This window comes from Haemaphysalis longicornis, unplaced genomic scaffold, assembly GCF_048455015.1.
Source record: "Haemaphysalis longicornis isolate Haplotype H1 unplaced genomic scaffold, Haemaphysalis longicornis Haplotype H1 scaffold_12, whole genome shotgun sequence".
Taxonomy (NCBI): domain Eukaryota; kingdom Metazoa; phylum Arthropoda; class Arachnida; order Ixodida; family Ixodidae; genus Haemaphysalis; species Haemaphysalis longicornis.
Window position 1 is genome coordinate 102,011,379 of NW_027526225.1, and position 15,854 is coordinate 102,027,232.

The following is a 15,854-nucleotide window of genomic DNA, read 5'->3' on the forward strand; positions in this document are numbered from 1 at the left end:
GAAGGGGGGGGGGGGGGGGGGGCTTCTGATACCAACCGATTCATATGACGGAGGAATCAACCGCAATTGTTTTTTTTTTTTTTTTTTCCTGGAGGCGTATAATACCTCCTGAAATGTTGACTACTTGCCCATCTGGCTTTTAGGAGGGAAGCAGCCTTTACTTAGTGACGCTAGGAAGCAGGAATGAACGGGACCTCGCCAACAAAGAAAGAGATGAGCTCCGTCTGGCGCGCTGCATCGTACAAGGAAAAGCCCCTTTCTCACTAGAAAGACGGTTAAAACGCGAAGCCTTGTCCCGTGAAACCTGTGTCAAAGTCAAAGTCCTAAGTACAAACTGCTTCGATCGTGTCGGAATGGCGGAATCGAATAGACGTCGACTACATAACGCCATGGCGTTATGTAGTCGACGTCTATCCGATCTGAACCCCTGCAGGGACCCAAAAGTTCGGTTCCGACGTTGTTTTCTTTTCTTGAGGTGCTTGATTTTGTAAAGTTGGCTTTCCGTAGTGCGTTTTGGGCGTAACGATTTGGATTAGGACTTCGACTTTGGACTTTGAAGGCACTGTCTTTCGGACAGAGGGACCGTCGCGTTTCAACCATCTTTAACTTCACCCAAGCGTCATCATCATCGTCAGAGAAAGTTGGCTTTTCTGCAGAGTGTTTTGAAGCCTGTATAGAATGTGCGGCCCCACGATTCTGTATAGAATCGTGGGGCAGCACATACCAAACATATTTGAAACCTCTCAGCCGCTTACAGAAGAGGGCAATAAGAATTATTACATTTTCAAGTAGGACTGTTCAAACACATGCGCGTAGGTCCGCTGCACTCCGTTCACGTAATAAGCATTGCAGATATAATAAACAGAATAGAAAACATAACGACCCTCCACCACTAAGCATTTTTAAGTTACCGGCGCTCAGTACAAGAGCTGCCGCGAACAATTGCTTTAATTTCATCATCATCATCATCATCATCATCCCCAGCCTATCTGCGCCCACTGCAGGGCAAAGGCCTCTCCCATTAATCTCAAATTACCCCCGTCCTGCGCCAACTGCGACCAATTTATCCCCGCAAACTTCTTGATCTCATCTGCCCGTCTAACTTTCTGCCGCCCTCTGCAAAGCTTGCCTTCTCTATGGATCCACTCTGTTACCCTTAATGACCAACGGTTATCTTGCCTTCGCATTATATGCCCTGCCCACGTCCATTTCTTCTTAATTTCTACTAATATGTCCTTAACACACGTTTGTTCCCTGACCCACTCCGCTCTCTTCTTGTACCTTAATGTTACACCTATCATCTTCCGCTCCGTTGTCCTTTACCGGTTGCTAAAAATGTATACGGTCGGCGGCTAATAGAATTTCACGGTGCTCTTATTTGGAATGCTATACGGGCAGATGTGAAAGCCGCACACAACTTCTCTGCAGCCATGAAGCGTTTTATGTTACAGGATAGTGCTGTAGTCTCATTAATAATCTGCGCTTTTCTTTGTCCCCGAAAATGCGTTGTGTAATCCAGTATATGTATTTGTACCTGTTCCGTTTGCCACTGGCTACCGTTTGCCGAGTTATGCGGTATGATATTGGTCCCGACACTATCCAGCCAGGCTATGGGACCAAAAATGTTTCAAAGTTTTTTTTTTTTTTTGCATCAAATGTTGAAAGTGACAATAAAAAAAAGCAACGTCACCATCGGCGAGGTACAGGCAGCTTCGCTTTAAAAATAAATCTCTTTACTGCGCTCCGACGTCTACTTTCAAAGAGCACGAGCGGCGCCAGACGACGAACTTCTCCGGAAGCAATTGTGTATTTCTCCGAGAGGTTCCGTGGCGGTCGGAGTGCGCGCCGTCTACTTGGGGCTGACGGCGCCTGAGGCGCTGCCGGGCACCGCGGACGACGCCGTCTCGGCCAGCACCTCGCTAAAGTTGCGGGACATGCGCGTCCTGGAAGATTAGAAGACATGGAAGAGCAGCTTTTTCGGGCGCTGTAACTTTCTCCCAGGGAAGTTTTGCACCACAGGCTGATGACCGCGGAAAAAGTAATATTTGACGCTATTAAAACATCTTCTCGGCAGAACCCTACGTCCGTCGGCGTTTTAACCCTTTCGGCCCTGGTGGTGTCAATTGACGCCATTACATAAAAGTTACTCTAGCGCATAGAGAACCAGATCGAAACTGTTATGTTTCTGGGGAATTGCTCTTCAGCATGCCTATTGCGATAGACATCACTGTTGTTGCGTTTTAGCGGAGCTGGGCGCTACAAAGAAGCAACAGCTTCGGTGAAGTCAACTGATTGATTTTGATTGATTGTACGGTTTAACGCGCCGACGCAACGCAGGCGATGAGGCGCGCCGTAGTGGAAGGCTCCGCAGTAATTTTGACCACCTGGGGAACTTTAACGTGCTCCTAAATCTCGTACACACGGACGTTTGTGCTTTTCGCCTCCACCGGAAAAGCGGCCGCCGCGGCCGGGAACCGAACCCGCGATCTCGTGCTTCGGTGAAGTCAAAATTCCGACATTGACGCTGAAAAAAAACATGTTTTATTCCCGAGCTTGTCAGCATATAAATACGCCCACTACGAAGCTCACGTCTCGTTTGTAGGCTCATATGGTCATAACGTTTAAGAAAATATAAAAAATAATGTTGCTGCTCAAAATAGAACTGTTATACTGCCACATGTTTGTTTTTCCAGCGTTTTTGCAGCCGCCCCTTCCTATAGGGGCGATTTCCCGTGCAAGCCGGGTGAACTTCCCAAGCGTTGTACAGTCAAACCCGTTTATAGCGAACTGCAATATGCACCGCGATTAGTTCGATATATCCAATGATTCGATATAGCCGAACCCGCCTATAACGAGCTCATTGTTACGAGTTCGCAATCCGTGGGATTCGCAATCCGTTTTTGTTTTTTGTTTTTTTTTTTTCAGTACGCGTTACGCTCTAGCGCGAGGCGCAAACGAGTTTCCCCGCGTTTTAGAACCGTGACTGCATAAGACGACGATTACGACGACGACGACAGAGACGCCAACAGCCCCAGCCCTGAGGGGCTTCGCCCCTAAAAGGTCATTGCTGTACTCAATCCCCTATTCGTCGTCGCTTGTGGATTACGCATGCGTAGAAGTCGCGCAAACGAAAAGTGGCCACGTAAATCCAGTGGCTGGGCCTCTGCTCGTTTTCGTCTGCAGGGAAGGTGTTTTTGCCCGTGCGCGGTAAAAAAATTAGCAATAGCTTAGCTCGGCTATGCCAGGATATACGTAGCGTGAGCTATATATAAGGTTCAGATGGTTAATTTTAGGTTGCCTGGTTGTCTAGGATTGGCTGCATGATTATCATGCTTACTGCTGCTTAAACGATTTCCAATCTAATCCAATCCAATCCAATTTAATCCAATCCAATCGCGGCGGCGGCGGCTCAGGTGTGCCAGCTGTGCGCCCGCCACGAGACGTCACTGCTCCTCGCGCATGCGCAGCACGGCTCTCCAGGAGCCACGCGAAACGGCTCAATCTCGGGCTCGGCCAGTGAGCTCACGCTACAAAAACGCGTGAGCAGGCTCGGTCGGGGAATATGTATACCTCGAAGACCTTGGCGCTCGTGGAGACGATGAAGGCGAAGAGCTTCCGCCAGGCGGCCGTGGCCGTGGGGGTCATGGCGGCGCCGAGCTTCTCGCCCAACACGTCCACGACGGCGCAGCCCATGTGCTCGAACTGCGTGCTCATCGTGGGGCTGCGCGGAGCGTGCGCCGTGGCCAGCTTGCGCACCAGCTCCTCCACCGTCTCCGGCTCGTCCAGGCTGCAATCACGCACGAGCATCATCTAAATGCTGCTAGGGGTACCAAGAACTGCATGCCGCTGCCTGCAGCATTACAAGTAACGGCTTCTTTCAAATCTAAGTGGCCCCGGCAGCACTTCCGGGCATGGTAGAGGGGCATGTGAAACACCATTAAGTATCGCCCCATAGGCCGCGTGTAGCTGTGAGCGCCGAATTATCCCTCTTGAATCGAGAGAACGTAATGTCATTACCCCAACGCAAAAAAACTAGGCTGCGTATAATCTCACGGCAGCCGTGAGAATTGCCTCCGGAAATTCTCACGGCAGTTTCCATAAAAGCTGGCTGGCCTAAAATTTGCTGAATAATATTACGTCCCAACGTAACGTAACATAACATAACCTCACCGAACCTAGCGTAACCTAACCGAACGCGTCGTCATAACCTAACCAGATCCAGCCCAACTGCAACAAACCTAATCTAACACGGCCCAACGCCATAGAATAAACGTAATTCAACCCATTCTAGAAGTTCTGTGCATCGATCTTTTGATATAATAAAAACCAGAGTAAAAAAAAGTATTAACAGAATCACGATGGCCAGAAAATTCTGAAAGCTAAAAAAAAACGTCGCAATCTCAGACTCGAACCTGAGCCTGTAGCTTCTCGTTTAAAACCAAGTACTATAACACAGCGCTACAGGGGCAGCGGCAAACGCTACTTTTTAGGGAGTATTTATCCCATAGAATCTCCGCGTAGCGTGCTTAGCCAATAATAGGCGACTGCCGTGAGAAATTTCTGACTGTAATTCTCCCGGTTGCCGGGATAATAGACACTAACACACAAAAAAACTGCGGTTGATTCATCTGTCATAGGAATCAGTAAAACACGAAATTGAAATGTGCAGCTAAATCTGCAGACGAGCATGATTTGCGGGTCGGCGGCTGTCTTGCGCGTGTGCTTGGCGAGCGACGTCCTGCTGGCGGGTCGTTTCGGCAAAGATGCACTGGCATCATTTCTGTGACGGATATGACGTCAGTGAAATCTTGGGGTATCGCGGCGTAAAACACTTTCGTGTTAAAATATAAAACCTGAAAACGAACAACCCTAAGTATAATCTTTAGTACTAAAGGTTGCTTCCCCGCAAGAAGACCCTGTATGCAGGGGTGCACCCTTTACAGGCCGCTTGCTTCGTTGTACTGGCGTCACTTCCGTGACGGATATGACGTCAGCGAAATCTTTATGTATGCGGGAATAAAACATTTTCGTGTTAAAAACTAATTCTGGGAGATAGCTTTTCGGAACAAAACAAAATATCCCAAGAACAAAAGAACAACTTGTCTGAAAGTAACGCCATGTCCCTGAATGCTGCGGACATGCGGTATACTGTTAACCCAAACTCGTTTTGTGCCGGTAATCCAGACGAGCAAGCGGCGAATCCAGGGGGGTGGGTGCATTTTGTTTCTAACCAGAATCGATAAAAATTCTACGGCAAAACATAGCCTCCAGGGGTTGTGATGGAGGGCACGGCATGCACGTTGGGTTTCTAAGGGCCCGTTCCTAAAGAAATTGGGGCGTATGTGCGTTTCCTAGTCAGTACAGCCAGCCGTCACCTGTGCTAGCTTACGGGGGTTATATCACAGCATAAACGTACCTAAAGCATACAAAACCACCTGAACTGAAATAAATAACAGCCAAAACGTACTTACAATGATTGAGAACCAAGGTTTAGAAAAATGTTCAACAGAAATAGCCGAAACCGACCTAAAAGGGGCAAACCCGCAAAACCGTACAAGAAGCAGTAGCTGAAACTGACCAAAAGGCAACGAAAATACCCGAACTCCCATTTGTAATGCATAAAGATGTCAAATAGGTTATATGCGTGATTACAAATGTTAATATTGAAATACGACAAACCCTTCAAAAATGAAAAAAAAAAAAGCGGTAACGGGAATTGAACCCCCGGTTAGGATGTTCGCTTCGCAGGAGCAGAACTACTACACTACGAGACCAAGCGATTCTGAGCAATTAATTGAGGACCACATGCAGGTGGACATAGTTTCAAACATGCCCTAAATGGCGCCATGCGTCGCTTGGCTGTGCTGACTAGGAAACGCCTACACGCGAAATTGGAAAGGTGGGGGAGGGGGGTACGTTGCCACGTCGGCCGAAGGGAGAATTCCAGCAGGCATACGGGCCTGTCGACGATGGACGTGATGGCGTAGGCGAAGGTGAGCGAGTGAGCCAGCATCTTCGGGTTCTTGGGCAGCTCGGCCGTCGGGTGGTCGGCAAAGAGCGGGAACATCTTCTGGTACTCCGGGTACCGCAGGAACAGCACCACGAAGATGGCCACGCTGCTCGTGCGAATCTGCTTCTTGAACAAGGCCCAGGTATCCCGGATCGCTTGCTTCTCCAGGTTGCTCAGGCCCGTCACCGTGTCCGCCAGGCTGCTGTCGGCGCTCGAGGAGTTGCCCATGCCAGCCGTCGTCACGGTTCCCGAACCGATTCTTTACCGCTGGGCAGGCTTCTTCTGCACGTGCCCGTGAAGCGTTATCGTGATGATGATAACTGCTCGCCCAAAATGGCGCATACCGAATTTGCGGTATGCGTATTTCCAAACGCTTCGCTGCACAGCGCACCCATGTGACATGTCTGTCCGCGCGATGCATAACGGTAATCAAATGTCGCCATTGTCCGCGCCCCAAACATAAAGCGACCTAAAACATACCCAAGTACTGTTGTCAACAAAAACAACACGTAGATTTGTGTTTCAAAAAGCTGTGCCTGATTCCTCTGTCATGGGAATCGGTAAAACACGAAAGTGAAATGTGCAGCGAAATCTGCAGCTGAGCATGATTTGCGGGTCGGCGGCTGTCTTGTGGCTGTGCTTGGCGAGCGACGTCCTGCTGGCGGGTCGCTTGGGCAAAGGTGTACTGGCGTCGTTTCCGTGACGGATATGACGTCGGTGAAATGTTGGTGTATCCCGGCATAAAACACTTCCGTGTAAAAATATAAAACCCGAAAACGAACAACTAGAAGTGCAACGTGCTCTTTTGAGTATTTCATTTTTATTTCTTGGCAAAACCAAGGGGAGGCTGAGACTAAAGGCGCACGTGGCCTGACAGGGGCCTCAGCCACCCGATTTTTGCAGCGTACATAATAACACGTCTGTTCACAAATTATAACTAAAGGCTGCTTCTTCGCAAGAAGACCCTGTGTGCAGGAGTGCACCCTTTACAAGCCACTTACTTCGTTGTACTGGCGTCACTTTCGTGACGGATGACGTAAGTGAAATCTTCGTCAATCCCGGAATAAAACACTTTCGTGTTAAAACATTAACTTCAGAAAAAAAGGTAAGCGATAAAAAAAGTAAACTAACAGACAGACCTGCTGGGGCTCGAAGCTGTCAAGTCTCGATGCCGTTTATTGCAGGAACCAGAAAGAGCCCAGCCGCTGGCTGCGGCTAAAACATGGCGTCAGGTCATTGATTGATTGATTGTGGGGTTTAACGCACCGACGCAACGCAGGCGATGAGGCGCGCCGTATTGGAGGGCTCCGGAATAATTTTGACCACCTGGGGATCTTTAACGTGCGCCGAAATCTCGTACACACGGGCGTTTTTGCTTTTCGCCTCCATCAGAAAAGCGGCCGCCGCGGCCGGGAATCGAACCCGCGACCTCGTGCTCAGCAGCGCAATGGCGTCAGGTCAGCTGCACGCTCTGGCGCGCCAGGACTTCGTCTTCGTCTTCTCCCATTCGTGGGCACGCACCCTATAGCTCGGTACATAGCGTACCGATATGTAGCAGAAGCCAAGCCGTCAGCGCCAGTACTCAGTACTCTACATAAAGGCCGCAGAGCCCGAACGGTAGGCTAATTTTAGTAGGCGCTCAAAAGAATCGCGCGCGCAGTGACGTCACACGCGTCACGTGGCTGCTCTGTGCAGCGACGCGTCTGGAAACACGCGGGCAGGCGTAGCAGAAATCTGTCAAAGAGAAATCTATCATGGCGCGCGAGTTGTCTCAGAAACAAAGATTGGCGTGGCACACATCCCCTTGGCGGTGTCCCAGCTCTGTCCCTCTGAAAGACAAAAGCACAAGTGTCACTGGCAGCACCAGGCGTCTCGGGAAAGTCTCTAGCCGTGTCCTTCGTAACTACAGAACTGGCGGCAGAAAAAAAATTCACGCATCTCCACGAAGTGAATCATGACGAGTGGGCGAAGCACTGGGGATCGTTCTTAGCGTAAATCACCAGTGGCATTGCCCACTCGCGCATGTAAATGAGTGACAACGCGTGTGTACAGTATATACAATTCCAATCCAATACAATCCGATACAATTCAATTTAATCCAATCCAATGCTTTTCGCGCATGCGCAACACTGTACAAGGATACCAAGGCACGGACAAAGCGAGGTCCTAAGGTGCTTCGCACCTAAAAGGGTGGAATGTGCAAGGGATTCAACTTGCTGGCAGAAGTGGCGCAGTGGAGAAGTCGTCACACCTAAAGAAAACAAACTCTACGCAATCTAGTTTGAGAGAAACTGATTTTCCATCGAAACCTGAAGTATTCGACCAGCGACATCACTGACGGCACTGAATTTACGCTAACGGCCGGGCCAGCAACACGCAAGCGAGAGGGGGAAGGATCTTAAAGGGACCCAGAACAGCTTTGTGAAGGCGGCAATCAAACGCATTTACGTGGTGGAACACAAAACTGGGGATTTTTGAACCAAGTGTGAGCCCCATGCGTCGTACAGATAATTTGTAAACAATTTTTGAAAATAGCCTTTCTCAGCCGATGAGCGCGACGCCGCAGCGATCCGATCGCTGCTGACGCAACGGCGAGCCGCCCCTGATTCGCTCAATCGCCGGCGAGGTCGGCCGCCGGCAACGTCACTGCCATTGGCTTCCGGCTGCTCTTCCTCCTTCCTGCGCGATCCCGGGGCAAAGGCAGGTCCGCAGCGATTGACGCGTGGCTAGGCGCAGGAATGTAGCTAGCTGTGACCAGAGCTGGCTGTGACAAGTGTGTGGCGCCCCCCATCCCTGATATTTGTTGGCCGCTAAGTTCAGTGGCCCCACCAGGCTCGGTGGGCAACATTGTGTGTGGCCGGGCAATAAACACCGCCGAGCACGGCTGCTCGGGGGTCAGTCACCGTCACCACCAGCACGCTGCATGTCGTCTCTCGGCTGGAGGGTACCCCTACCCTCACAGGTTCACGAACGCGGGTCTAAATCGTGACACTAGCGCAGAGCGGAAGTCGAGCGTCGCGATGTCACGTGGCTATTCCCAGTGTTTCCAATCTGCTTTGAAAGCAGCAGAGAGGGAGGAGGAATCGATCGGCAAGGGGGGAGGGGTGCATTCAATTGCTTCTGGCGCAGCTAATACTGAATGCAGATTAATAATTCCAACGGCATTGCATCGCTATATTGGTGCTACGCGACAATACAGGCCTTTTGTAACTTTTACAGAAGGCTTTTCTGGGTCCCTTTAATGACAGGCGAGGCCATTCCTGATAATCCACGAAGGTCCAGTAAGCCAGATGAAGCGAATCTCACGCACACGAGTGGAGACGCGAAAAATGATTTCGGCACGGTATGAGAAGTTTTCGGAGGAAAGAGCCGACGACAGCGCCACGTCAAGTTTCAGGACAGCGAAAAGTAGAGGGAGAAAATCTGCGGGGAAAATAGGGGTATATAATTAGCTAATCACAACGGAGAGGACCATGCAGTGCAACACCGGGAGAAGCTAGGTATGTACTTGCTCTCCCTTTCATGCACGATAACCTCGTGCGATAGGTGTTCGGCCTGATGAAGACGGGGGAATCAGCGCTTTTTAAACACGAAGGTGTTTTATTCCGGGAAACAAAGATTTCACTGACGTCATATCCGTCACGGAAATAACGCCAGTACAACGAAGCAAGCGGCCTGTAAAGGGTGCACCCCTGCGTACAGGGTCTCCTTGAGGGGAAGCAACTTTTACGCTATACTTAGGGTTGTTCGTTTTCGGGTTTTATATTTTAATTTGAAAGTGTTTTATGCCGCGATACCACAAGATTTCGCTGACGTCATATACGTCACGGAAGTGACGCCAGTACAACGAAGCAAGCGGCCTGTAAAGGGTGTACCCCTGCACACAGGGTCTCCTTGCAGGTAAGCAACTTTTAGTACTAAAGAGTACGTTATACTTAGGGTTGTTCGTTTTCGGGTTTTATATTTTAACAGGAAAGTGTTTTATGCCGGGATACACCAAGATTTCACTGACATCATATCCGTCCCGGAAATGACGTTAGTACACCTTTGCCGAAGCGACCCGCCAGAAGGACGTCGTTCGCCAAGCACACCCGCAAGACAGCCGCCGACGCGCAAATCATGCTCAGCTGCAGATTTCGCTGCACATTTCACTTTCGTGTTTTCCAGATTCCCATGGCAGAGGAATCAACCACAGTTTTCAGTGCAAATATTGTCACGTGGCGGCAGGACAGATGACACGAATCATGGTTGAAGGAGAAGCCATCTGCTTGCAGATATATGCAGTCTATTTACAATGCGGCCGTGGCAACTCGAGCAAAGCCTCCGCGACACCCGTCTCCCGCGTCGTATAGATTGCCCATGGCGCAATGCTCACTGTCCACCTCCTTTTCTTCTCGTTAAAATATCGTCGAACGGATAATCTCTCGGGAATGGAACATGCGAAACGGGGACTGAAGGAAAAGTGATAAGTCACTCCATCCTGTGAAGGTTGGTGACACAGAATTTAAGCGAGATATCAGAAATTTTTAGGGGGAAAGACAGAAAAAAAAAGGGTGAGACGTCCGGCGTCCGTGACACAAAACATTGGCTGGCGATTACGATAGTCCCTAATGCGAAATTTTGGCGCGGCTGTTTAGCTGTTTCGACTGGGCAAGATATGTTGAGGCAAAGAATTTCAGACGGACAAATTTGTATGGTTACAGAAAACTTGTATTTGCACTGGCTTCACCGAAGATCAATGCCTACGCCACACCCCAGCCTAAGTGCCGAAGAAGGGAGAAATCTATAGAAAAATACAGACGAACACCCACTTACGTATCTCCCGACTCCAGCTTATGTTTCCAGAAAGGTATAATGAAGACTATAGCAATATCACCAGAAAGCCGATCTATTTCACACAGTTTGGTATTGCCCGATTACTTAAGACGGAAATAGCCACGAAAGCTCATTTTCCGGCCAAAAAGCTTCTGATGTCCTGCAATTTAGATCCCACCCTTGATCTCTCCCCATTTTTCTTCGCCTTTTTTTTTTTTTTAAATAAAGCTTACTGCGACTACTTTGTTCCGTTCTGGTAGGGGCATCTGGTTTGCTGCTCTGGCAACGCGGGTTCAAATCTCACGCGAACCCAACTTATTTTTTTCTTCTGCCATTTTGGTATCATTCGTGTTGACGCCGACGACAACGACCATTTAGAGCTTCATGAGACGCCTAAAAAAGTCGTTTTCAAACTCCCAAAAGTATGAAAACGGCTCATTCGGACGCTTTCCATACCACGAGGCACACACACTGGACAGCAGGGAGAGGTGGTCGCCCAGTTCACCAGTACACAGCAGATGAAGGGAACGGGAGAGCAAATTCCGCCACCATCGTTGCAGCAAGAGCCCGCCGCAACACCTCGGGTAAGCGGATGCGTACAATTTGTTATTTTTGCCTTCTTCCTAGCGTGGCTGACGCCCCAGGCGTCGCCTAGCGACTCGCCTTAGGGCTCAGCGGCGTTTTCCCTCGCTGGCCTTCGCTTAACAAGACTCTGGTGCGATTTAGTTGGTTCATGATCTAGAAACTTCTACAGCGCGAACTGACAGGACGAAAGACGAGAGACACAAACGACGTAGACGGGCGCTGACTTCCAACTGTTTAAAAACGATTTTCGCCTATGGGAAAATGGCGGCTGATTTGGACGTGCGAGCCAGCGCAAGTTTATGTTAAAACGACGGAACCACCTGCAGAGTGAAACGCACGTTTGGGATTCACGTACGGAGCCAAATGGTGCAGCAGACGACCAGAAAATGCACCTAGAAATGAGCTAACAGACGATCAGAAAACCCGGTTTTCGGGCTCGCACGTCCAAATCACCGCCATTTTCCCATAGGCGAAAATCGTTTTTAGTTATTTTCAGGATAAACAGGTAAGTACCGCCGTTGTTTCCGGTGTCAAACAAAATAGACCACAAAATGCGACCTTCGTGTGAAGTTTGAGCGCGAACAGAGCGGTGGTTCGTTCAGGAAAAATTTTTAAAGTGTTCCAATTACCGTCGCAACACACTGTACGTCACGATCGAAACGCTCGGATTATGGAATTTTCGAAACGGACACAACTCAGAATTACGCCCTTGATTCGCTTTGTACACTCCCACTATCCTCTTGGGCAACTGCTCTTGAGCGAGAGGCAAGGAAAATGTTATTTTTTTGCTGGATATCCGATTCTGTACCAAGTTAAGGTAGCGTAGCGTATTATGCACTTATTATGTTCATCATAATATGGCCGCGCCCCCTCAAACCTTATAAGGTATGTTACACGAGTTCCATGCCTCTATGCTATATTCCCTAGACATGCGACTGCGCAGGACAGTTTCAACCCGGGTATCCAGCTCTGTGCCGTCGAAGGACGTCAGGACTCCGCCAAAACCAGAGAACTTTGGCCGCCGTCGAAGGAGGCAGGGCTTCGAAGCCTCCCATTTCTTCCTACGCCCTCCTACCACCGGGTGGACATCAATGAAGTTTATTACTACTACTTGCAGTTTATTATTAGAAACAAGTTGTTGACTCAATTTGCCTTGATGGAACAAACAGATACTGTGAATAATTTTTAAAAGCGTTGCCTTACATTGCGTCTTCGTGGACTTTTCAAAAACCTTTTACCTCGTTAATCATAAATTACCGCTATAGAAATTAACTGCAATATGCATAACCCCCTCCCCCCCTCCCCACCATATTGACGAGTGAGAAACGGGAGCCACCATAGCCACCATATTTGAGAAACGGGAGCCAAGTGGTTTTAATGAAAAGGATCCGAAACAAGATCACCGAGGTAAGGCAGCATAATATTAGGACCCCCGCTTTTGAACAATTAGGTGAACGACCTTGTCAGTATCGATTTCGATATTAATGCGTAAGATGTGCCGACAACGCCTTGCCTTCACCATTAATACTTAGCGGTTAAATTGCACAAGTGATCTGATAGGTTAATGTTAACCTCGCGAAAAATTGAAGTCGTTGATTGAGTTTATTTTTCGAGCATGACAGACTGCTCCGTCAGTTGGTCAAGTGGGCAGGGCAGTACAATTGGCCTCGTTTAGAGAGAGAGAGAGAGAGAGAGAGAGAGAGAGAGAGAGAGAGAGAGAGAGAGAGAGAGAGAGAGAGAGAGAGAGAGAGAGAGAGAGAGAGAGAGAGAGAGAGAGAGAGAGAGAGAGAGAGAGAGTAGCCAAGCGCGCGACGAAGAGCGGTCCCTAGTTTGGAAGCCAGGGGGCGCGCCCTGAGTCAGTGGCCGCGCGACCCCCGGACGACGGCGCCGGAGACGGCCGGAGCCCGAGGCGAGAGGGAGCGTGCAAACCCGGCGAGTGGGAAGCCGCGGCTGTGACCGAGCCTGCCGAGCCGTATTATCTTCCACGATGCGTCTTCGTCTCGGGCCCCACTCGCGACTACGCCGCTTATCGACGCTATCGCGGGGGCAGGCGACGCGATCGTGGCAACGCCGTGATCGGCCGGGCAGCTGCGCGCGGAGACGACCTTGAGGCCCGGGCCCTCGTCTCCGCGGGTCTGTGCCGCAGTGGTTCGCGCTGCACACGCATGGAGGCCGCGCGCGACTGGACGGGCCACATCGCGGGCGTCGTGACGCTGGCCAGCTTCGTGGGCGGCCTGTCGCTCGCCCTGCGGGTGTACCGCGCGCGCAGCTCGAGCGGCGTGGCGTTCGGGCCGCTGGCCGCGGGCGCCCTGTGCTGCCACTCGTGGCTCGTGTACGGCCGCGCGGCCCGCCAGCCGGCCGTGGTGTGGGTGAACGCGTGGGGCCTGCCGCTGGTGCTGCTCAACGTGGGGGTGCACCGCGCCTACGCGCGCTCCGCGGGCCCCGGCTGGGCGCTGCTCGGGGCCCTGGCCGCCCTCCAGCTGGCCGCCGGCGCGCTCTCCGTCGCCTGGCTCGGCCGGATCGCCTCGCTCGCCACGGTCGCGTGCAACGCGGCCCCGCTAGCGCGCCTCCGCTCCGGCCCGCTGCCGGACCTGGCCGCCTGGGCGCTGGTCGTGTGCGGCCTCTGGGCCGCGTACGGGGCGCTCGCCGGGGACGCGCCCCTCTGCCTCTGCAACCTTCTGGGTGCCTTGGTGGCCGCCGCCGAGCTGGGGGCCGCCGCCCTCCGTCGCTACAAGGGATCAGCCGCCAAGGACTGAACCGCGCCTGTGGGTGCTGTGCGCGTGAGGCCGCCTTCCGAACCTCTGGCAAAGGTCGAACGGCAGTGCTCAACCGACACGCTGAGTCACTCTGTCGGACTTCGGTGGCGCCTTGTGTAACTCGCAAGCTTCTCACTCGGAGAGATGTGTGAAATATTTTTGGGGCCATGTCGTGTCAAATAAAGACTTTTAACGCAGTCACTGAGAAAGAGAGCGGTTCCTCCGCTCTCTCCCCCCTGCGCTCGCCTTTTTGGCGCCAAACGCTATTACGCGCGCTTTTCGGGCGCACCAATTACGCACCGATGAATGCGCCCGTATTGCGCAGCGGATGTTTTTGTGGCCGCTGCCACGTGTGCCAAACCGCAAACAAGCGGGGCACAAACCCACGGCGGGGGAACCGGGTCAACGCCGCCCAAGGCCGAGCCTGAAATAGCGCGGCCCAGCGAAGAACGCGCGCAGACGACGCCCGGAGAGCGGCAGCAGCGGAGCCCAGCCTTCGACACCGGCGGCCCAGGATTCCTGCCCGCGGACTGCTGCTGCTGCTGCTGCAACCCCTATTCTTGCAGGTGACTCGCGAGGATGGAACTCGCTCGGTGCAGGCGCGCATGCCCGACGCGGTGGCTCAGTGGCCAAGGCGTTGTGCTGCTGAGCCCGGGGACGCGGGTTCGATTCCCGGCCAAGGCGGCCGCTTTTTCTGATGGAGGCGGACGCGCGGTCGATAACGGCGGGAAAGCAAGTAGTCACACCCGCTCTAGGATCCCGAAAAACGCACGGGGAATGCGTCCCTTCCGGGACAACCGCGTTATTGCTGCTCGTTCCCCAATTCAAGCGTCCCGTGCTCGTGCTATGCCTGCGTGTGCGCGCGATTAGTCCGTACCTGCGTAATCGGGGTGAAAATCGCGAACACAGCAGCCAGTTCGGAACGAAACAGAAAGTGTTTCTCAGCGTTACTAACGCCCGAAAAACTGAGGACAAGAAAAATTGGTCGCGCCGGACACCGCGGCGTGTCCTGCTTTTATTGTCCTCCGTTTCTCGTCAATTTTCGAGCTCCTTTCCGATGGGAAATCTAGAGCCATTTTACGGTACTAATGGCTCGCGCAAAGCGAACAGCCGGCGGCACCTGGGTTGTCCATTTCATTACAAAGTTTGTCGCGCGAACTTTTGTCACCTGCGGCGAATCAAGTGGTGCCTGTAAACGTGAGCGGTCGACCACGGTTCCACCACGATGACCGTGAAAGCGCCCGCCGCATCAAGGACATATCAATTATGCTACAATAATACGTTGCGCCGATCCGCAAGCGCACGTTGCTGGCCGCTGTTCCGTCCTCTCAACGCCCAGATCGGTTGCCTTCCAGAAGTTGTTCCATAAAGAGGATACGGCCAATCGCGGGTGAATAGGGTGCATTTTGTTGGGCGGGAAAAGGGCTCTGCGGGCGAGCGCACTGCTTTTGCGCCTGCGGCGGCCGTTTTTTTTTTTTTTTTTAGTTTATGGTAAAGATTTTCTACTACTACAAACGCCGATAGGCGAGAAAAAAAAAAAAAAAAAAAACGTACAGCGTCTACCATATTCGAAGGCGCCCGCCGCACAGGTTGTTCAAATTCACCTGTAGCAAGCACTCCACTACGGCGCATCAATCGTTGCCCGGGTCGGCTGGTCGCGTGTGAAATACTAGTCCTAAGTGCTCGCA

At 51.6% G+C, this 15,854-nt stretch overlaps 2 protein-coding genes across 2 annotated transcripts in view; one reads left to right on the forward strand and one right to left on the reverse strand.

Annotated features, from left to right (window-relative positions):
• Positions 1-6,238, reverse strand: part of LOC144161752 (cytoglobin-1-like) — a 7,944-nt gene extending 1,706 nt beyond the window's left edge. The window contains exons 1-2 of the mRNA XM_077692355.1: positions 5,961-6,238; positions 3,571-3,787 (exon numbers count right to left, since the gene is read on the reverse strand). Of these exons, the coding sequence (XP_077548481.1) occupies positions 3,571-3,787; positions 5,961-6,238 (495 nt within the window). The remainder of the gene's footprint in view (positions 1-3,570; positions 3,788-5,960) is intronic.
• A 7,097-nt stretch (positions 6,239-13,335) lies between these two features.
• On the forward strand, positions 13,336-14,367 carry LOC144163117 (uncharacterized). Its single transcript, XM_077693928.1, has one exon. It carries the CDS (start codon positions 13,576-13,578, stop codon positions 14,164-14,166), a length of 591 nt encoding a protein of 196 aa, XP_077550054.1. The 5' UTR covers positions 13,336-13,575; the 3' UTR covers positions 14,167-14,367.
• The last annotated feature ends 1,487 nt before the right edge of the window (positions 14,368-15,854 follow it).

What these genes read in the sequence shown, in the direction of transcription:
- LOC144163117 (XM_077693928.1), top strand. Translation starts at nt 13,576, where the DNA reads ATGGAGGCCGCGCGCGACTGGACGGGCCACATCGCGGGCGTCGTGACG.